The sequence below is a fragment of the Aptenodytes forsteri genome, unplaced genomic scaffold (assembly GCF_000699145.1).
Source record: "Aptenodytes forsteri isolate BGI_AS27 unplaced genomic scaffold, ASM69914v1 Scaffold203, whole genome shotgun sequence".
In the NCBI taxonomy this organism is placed as follows: domain Eukaryota; kingdom Metazoa; phylum Chordata; class Aves; order Sphenisciformes; family Spheniscidae; genus Aptenodytes; species Aptenodytes forsteri.
In genome coordinates, this window is record NW_008794160.1 from 514472 (window position 1) to 521392 (window position 6921).

The following is a 6921-nucleotide window of genomic DNA, read 5'->3' on the forward strand; positions in this document are numbered from 1 at the left end:
GCTTCGCCCCCCGCTGCGGGAACCCCCGAGCTCTCGGGACAGAGGTAGGGAAAAGCCGCCGTGCGCGGCGAGTGGGCGGAGGGAGGTCGTCCGCCGCCGGCAGGAGGCTCGGCAGAACTTCTACCCCGGTTTCTTTCTCCAGCTTCCCAGCTGCCCGCACTGCCCCGGGTTTGTGCCGACCCCTTGACCCCGTTCGCAGGGACGCGAGAAGCTGCTTTAGGATCAGGTACCGCGTCTCGGAGGGCTGGTTCTGAGCACAGGACGGCAGGCATTTTTCCACGGCAGAACGTGGTCAGAACACCAGGCTGATCCCAGGCTGCCTGCGGGTGCTGTTCTGGGCTCCGAGGCTCTCGGGGACTTGGGCGCTCGGTCCCCGACACCTACAAGGCTGGTGTGAAGCTGTCAGCGAGGCCTCCTCTGTGTCCTTTGAGAAAGGTGGCATCATCTTTTCTTGGCTGGTCTCGATGTCAGTATTGCCTCTCACTGGGGAGGTGCTGGAAGATACAAAGCACTAACAGAGTGCATAGTTTTACTGTTTTTTTGTTGTGGGGTTTGATTAATTTTAGTAGTTTGGTAGTAAATAATAATGGCTCATTTTTATTTTAGTATTGCTACCACAAAGTTTAATGGCAAGGCTTATTACAATTTAACCCGTAATGATAAGCCTGCAAAAGGGAGAGGAACAGCAAAGAGAAAATGCTGAGCTGTTTGCCTGCTTGAAAGGGTGTGAGACTAAGTCTTGCTCCCAAGTTCTGCTCAAAACTCTCCCTCTTCCAGTGTCGGTGTCCAGTTTCCATGGCATCACGATGCCCAAGCTGGGGATGTCATGACAGGGGAGAGGCTCAGAGCTGCCAAGCCCCACAGACCATAGTTGTGAGGGATGTGGCGCTGCTGTCACAAGACCTTCCATCCCAGCAGACTGTGTGGAGTGCCGCTGCAGGACTGTGGCAGCAAGTCTGTATTTCTTCCAGTAAAGTTAAAGTGGGGGATTCCCCACTGGGTACCCAGGCATTGTGTAGGATGCTAGGACAAACTTGAGACTTAGTTTCAAGGCAAGTCTGTGCTTCCTTGAGCAGATTCCCTCGTGATAGTTGCAGGATAGCTGGAAGTCAAGCTGTCCGTGAGGAGAAGTAAAATTCCCTGCATTTGGTCAAAGAGTATCGTTCAAAGCACTGAGCGCTTGTCTAACATGCTAGCATGCATCTGTGAGAGAAGAAAGGAGCCTGGTTCCTGATTGCTTTTAACAGCATCATATGTGAGATGAACTCTGGCATTAGAGGGTAGCTGCAGTCCTCACCTGAGCATGTTTCCTGGCACACGAGTGGGCATGAGCTGCCAGTGGTGGGGATAGGCAGAGCCAAAGCCAGAACTGCCTGGTGCAGGGTCAGAGCTGCTCCGGCCAGCAAAGGCTGTCTCAGGTGCCCAGCTGACTTGAAGCTGCCCCGTGGACGTGCACGCTTTCTTGTGGTGTTTGTAGGGCTCCTACCGCACTGGAGCACTGACCTCTGGTTGCTGTGCGCTAGATAATGTGCACGAAGCAGGCTGCTTCAGGGAGAGTGCTGATGGATGGTGGAACTCCCCGTTTTGCATTACTGTTTTTTCTGGTCACTGATAATAACACTTACACTCTCAAATACCAAGTGGTGAATTTTGTGAGGTACCTCCCCATTTAGTGAAGCTGCTTGTCCCGTGCTTTGTGGAGATGGGTGGGAGGTCGCTGAGCACATGGGGCATCGGGAGGCTTGTTTGCTGCTGCATGCAGCAGGTGGGGGGCCAGCATGGGAAGCAGGGGCTGAAGTCCTACAATCAGAAGGGGCATTGTGCCGTCTGTAGCCACCGTTTCTCGGGGTGGGACATAGGCAATGACGCTGGGCAGGTGGTGGCATGAACTGGAGCACAGGGGCATGGTCTTGCACACCCTCGGCAGCAGCGGCCTCATGCCAGGGTGGGATTGGGTGTCTGGGGTCCATTGTGAGCCATGCCTGCTTTTCTGGCAGTGCATTGCCAGCAGTCATGAATGCTTTCTTCTTCTTGATCCCTCTTCTGCTTGGAGGGTCCCACTGGTGTTCCCAGGCACTGGACTGCAAGATGAACTTGGCCTCTGGAGAAAGTTTCACACCTTTCCTAACAAGCCCTGCATCCCAGACAGGACTGTCAGCTGGCGTTGGGGACTGGCAGCCCTCTGTCCCCTGCAGCGTGGTCCTGCGAGCCCCCTTATCGCCAGCAGCAGTTGGGCAGGTCCCGCAGGTGCACCGCCCTCTCCCCACAGCGTGACCTAGCTGAACTCGCAGTGGCTCTGCATTGTGTAGCGTATGCTCCCAGCGGTGCCTTTCACTCACCAGAGGTGCGTCTGGCCTCGGTCCACCCTGCCTCAGCAGCACCTCGCTCCCGGGGCCTTGCTTCATGCCACCAGCTGGCAGATGGCTCTCCCAGGGAGGAGGGGGCAGGGGCTGGGACCCTCCGCCAACCCCTCAAAAGATGCTCGCGTGCTGCTGAGCAGTTGCCCTCAACTCTGCTAAGAGACGTGCTTTCCTGGGAGGCTTTGGCCTCACCTTCTCCCTTCCCAGCAGCCAGCCGTGATTTGTCCGGAGCTGCACTGCAGCCTGCTGCCCTGGCAGTGCTCGCCGCGTGCAGCCACCCACTCCTTCTGGCTCTCTGAGTGCATGGGGAGTTCTGCTGGGGCCAGGAGGGCAGGGCCATTGGCTCTCCCCCTGCCGCCGCCTTGCCCAGCGGTCTTGGTGCAGCACCAGAGGGAAGTGTCATGCCTGCTGAGGTGGCTGGCGAGACCTGCTGAGGGCCAGCTGTCTGCCAAGGACTGACAGAGTGTGGCGGGGCGAATCTGTGGCAGGGGACACAACAATGCCACGGCCTGCCAGGGGCAGACAGATGTGCTTGCTCGTGCGCAGTTTTTGAGCCCCAGGGTTAAGCAACAAAGTTTTAGCCACCCCGAAAGAGTAGAGACCTCAGAACAGCTTGTTTAGGCATTGCTGGCCCATGAGCAGGGCTAGCATGAGAGGGAAGGAGGGAGGCCTGGGGGTGATGGTGGAGGGAGCATGCCGTAGGGTGAGTGCTGAACCCCACTTGGTCAGAGCCCGTGTCTCTGCCTGAGGCATGCTGGCCTGCTGCTCTGGGCCTGCTTGTGTACAGCTCTGTCCCCGGAGAGATATGTCCAGTAGGGACCTGCATGTCCCTGTCGACACGGGGTCCCTGCCCTGGCTGAGCCTCATCTTTCCCTCCGTGCCCCACAAGCTCTCAGGGCTCACCACTGACGCTGTGTCCCGTCCTTTGCAGGTGCTGATGGAGGTCAGCGGCCTGCCAGTGGAGCTGTGGCAGCTCATCTTATCCTACCTGCGCCTCCCTGACCTGGGCCGCTGCAGCTTGGTTTGCAGGGCCTGGTACGAGCTCGTCCTCAGCCTTGACAAAACGCGCTGGCGGCAGCTCTGCCTGGGCTGCCTTGAGCACAGACACCCCAACTGGCCCAACCAGCCCAGCGTGGAGCCGCGGTCCTGGAGAGAGGCATTCAAACAGCACTACCTGGCCTCTAAAACCTGGACCAAAAACACGCAGGACCTGGAGTCATCCAAGTGCCTCTCCCTCTTCCGGAGGAGGAAGGGCCGGCGCCAGCTCTGCATCGGTGCGGCGGGTGAGTTCAGCAGCCTCCGGGCCGCCCTGGCCGCTGCCAGCCCCTATGACTGCCTTGTGCTGTTGCCTGGCGTGCATGAGGAGCAGGGCGAGGTGCTACTGAAGGTGCCCGTGGAGGTTGTGGGGCAAGGCAATCTGGGGGACGTGGCGCTGCTGGCGAGCATTGACCAGCACTGCCCCACCGCCCGCCTCTCCACGCTGCTGTCACAAGACCTTCCATCCCAGCAGACTGTGTGGAGTGCCGCTGCAGGACTGTGGCAGCAAGTCTGTATTTCTTCCAGTAAAGTTAAAGTGGGGGATTCCCCACTGGGTACCCAGGCATTGTGTAGGATGCTAGGACAAACTTGAGACTTAGTTTCAAGGCAAGTCTGTGCTTTCTTGAGCAGATTCCCTCGTGATAGTTGCAGGATAGCTGGAAGTCAAGCTGTCCGTGAGGAGAAGTAAAATTCCCTGCATTTGGTCAAAGAGTATCGTTCAAAGCACTGAGCGCTTGTCTAACATGCTAGCATGCATCTGTGAGAGAAGAAAGGAGCCTGGTTCCTGATTGCTTTTAACAGCATCATATGTGAGATGAACTCTGGCATTAGAGGGTAGCTGCAGTCCTCACCTGAGCATGTTTCCTGGCACACGAGTGGGCATGAGCTGCCAGTGGTGGGGATAGGCAGAGCCAAAGCCAGAACTGCCTGGTGCAGGGTCAGAGCTGCTCCGGCCAGCAAAGGCTGTCTCAGGTGCCCAGCTGACTTGAAGCTGCCCCGTGGACGTGCACGCTTTCTTGTGGTGTTTGTAGGGCTCCTACCGCACTGGAGCACTGACCTCTGGTTGCTGTGCGCTAGATAATGTGCACGAAGCAGGCTGCTTCAGGGAGAGTGCTGATGGATGGTGGAACTCCCCGTTTTGCATTACTGTTTTTTCTGGTCACTGATAATAACACTTACACTCTCAAATACCAAGTGGTGAATTTTGTGAGGTACCTCCCCATTTAGTGAAGCTGCTTGTCCCGTGCTTTGTGGAGATGGGTGGGAGGTCGCTGAGCACATGGGGCATCGGGAGGCTTGTTTGCTGCTGCATGCAGCAGGTGGGGGGCCAGCATGGGAAGCAGGGGCTGAAGTCCTACAATCAGAAGGGGCATTGTGCCGTTGGTAGCCACTGTTTCTCAGGGTGGGACATAGGCAATGACGCTGGGCAGGTGGTGGCATGAACTGGAGCACAGGGGCATGGTCTTGCACACCCTCGGCAGCAGCGGCCTCATGCCAGGGTGGGATTGGGTGTCTGGGGTCCATTGTGAGCCATGCCTGCTTTTCTGGCAGTGCATTGCCAGCAGTCATGAATGCTTTCTTCTTCTTGATCCCTCTTCTGCTTGGAGGGTCCCACTGGTGTTCCCAGGCACTGGACTGCAAGATGAACTTGGCCTCTGGAGAAAGTTTCACACCTTTCCTAACAAGCCCTGCATCCCAGACAGGACTGTCAGCTGGCGTTGGGGACTGGCAGCCCTCTGTCCCCTGCAGCGTGGTCCTGCGAGCCCCCTTATCGCCAGCAGCAGTTGGGCAGGTCCCGCAGGTGCACCGCCCTCTCCCCACAGCGTGACCTAGCTGAACTCGCAGTGGCTCTGCATTGTGTAGCGTATGCTCCCAGCTGTGCCTTTCACTCACCAGAGGTGCGTCTGGCCTCGGTCCACCCTGCCTCAGCAGCACCTCGCTCCCGGGGCCTTGCTTCATGCCACCAGCTGGCAGATGGCTCTCCCAGGGAGGAGGGGGCAGGGGCTGGGACCCTCCGCCAACCCCTCAAAAGATGCTCGCGTGCTGCTGAGCAGTTGCCCTCAACTCTGCTAAGAGACGTGCTTTCCTGGGAGGCTTTGGCCTCACCTTCACCCTTCCCAGCGGCCAGCCGTGATTTGTCCGGAGCTGCACTGCAGCCTGCTGCCCTGGCAGTGCTCGCCGCGTGCAGCCACCCACTCCTTCTGGCTCTCTGAGTGCATGGGGAGTTCTGCTGGGGCCAGGAGGGCAGGGCCATTGGCTCTCCCCCTGCCGCCGCCTTGCCCAGCGGTCTCGGTGCAGCACCAGAGGGAAGTGTCATGCCTGCTGAGGTGGCTGGCGAGACCTGCTGAGGGCCAGCTGTCTGCCAAGGACTGACAGAGTGTGGCGGGGCGAATCTGTGGCAGGGGACACAACAATGCCACGGCCTGCCAGGGGCAGACAGATGTGCTTGCTCGTGCGCAGTTTTTGAGCCCCAGGGTTAAGCAACAAAGTTTTAGCCACCCCGAAAGAGTAGAGACCTCAGAACAGCTTGTTTAGGCATTGCTGGCCCATGAGCAGGGCTAGCATGAGAGGGAAGGAGGGAGGCCTGGGGGTGATGGTGGAGGGAGCATGCCGTAGGGTGAGTGCTGAACCCCACTTGGTCAGAGCCCGTGTCTCTGCCTGAGGCATGCTGGCCTGCTGCTCTGGGCCTGCTTGTGTACAGCTCTGTCCCCGGAGAGATATGTCCAGTAGGGACCTGCATGTCCCTGTCGACACGGGGTCCCTGCCCTGGCTGAGCCTCATCTTTCCCTCCGTGCCCCACAAGCTCTCAGGGCTCACCACTGACGCTGTGTCCCGTCCTTTGCAGGTGCTGATGGAGGTCAGCGGCCTGCCAGTGGAGCTGTGGCAGCTCATCTTATCCTACCTGCGCCTCCCTGACCTGGGCCGCTGCAGCTTGGTTTGCAGGGCCTGGTACGAGCTCGTCCTCAGCCTTGACAAAACGCGCTGGCGGCAGCTCTGCCTGGGCTGCCTTGAGCACAGACACCCCAACTGGCCCAACCAGCCCAGCGTGGAGCCGCGGTCCTGGAGAGAGGCATTCAAACAGCACTACCTGGCCTCTAAAACCTGGACCAAAAACACGCAGGACCTGGAGTCATCCAAGTGCCTCTCCCTCTTCCGGAGGAGGAAGGGCCGGCGCCAGCTCTGCATCGGTGCGGCGGGTGAGTTCAGCAGCCTCCGGGCCGCCCTGGCCGCTGCCAGCCCCTATGACTGCCTTGTGCTGTTGCCTGGCGTGCATGAGGAGCAGGGCGAGGTGCTACTGAAGGTGCCCGTGGAGGTTGTGGGGCAAGGCAATCTGGGGGACGTGGCGCTGCTGGCGAGCATTGACCAGCACTGCCCCACCGCCCGCCTCTGCAACATGGTCTTCATGCCGGCTCGCTTCACCTCGGTGCTCTACAAGGTGAGGCTTGGCGGAGCTGGGGCGGTGGGGATGGCGAGGCTGCCCAGGTGTCACGACTGAGGGGGGTCCCCCGACTGCGGGGGACCG

The 6921-nt window shown here is 59.1% G+C and overlaps 2 protein-coding genes across 2 annotated transcripts in view; one reads left to right on the forward strand and one right to left on the reverse strand.

Annotated features, from left to right (window-relative positions):
- SLC25A51 (solute carrier family 25 member 51) overlaps window positions 1-1939 on the reverse strand; it is a 9272-nt gene extending 7333 nt beyond the window's left edge. Inside the window, exon 1 of the mRNA XM_009280747.1 lies at window positions 1805-1939. Coding sequence (XP_009279022.1) covers window positions 1805-1939 — 135 coding nt within the window. The remainder of the gene's footprint in view (window positions 1-1804) is intronic.
- A 4310-nt stretch (window positions 1940-6249) lies between these two features.
- Window positions 6250-6921, forward strand: part of FBXO10 (F-box protein 10) — a 21917-nt gene continuing 21245 nt past the window's right edge. Inside the window, 1 exon segment of the mRNA XM_009280619.1 lies at window positions 6250-6834. Within this exon segment, the coding sequence (XP_009278894.1) occupies window positions 6250-6834 (585 nt within the window).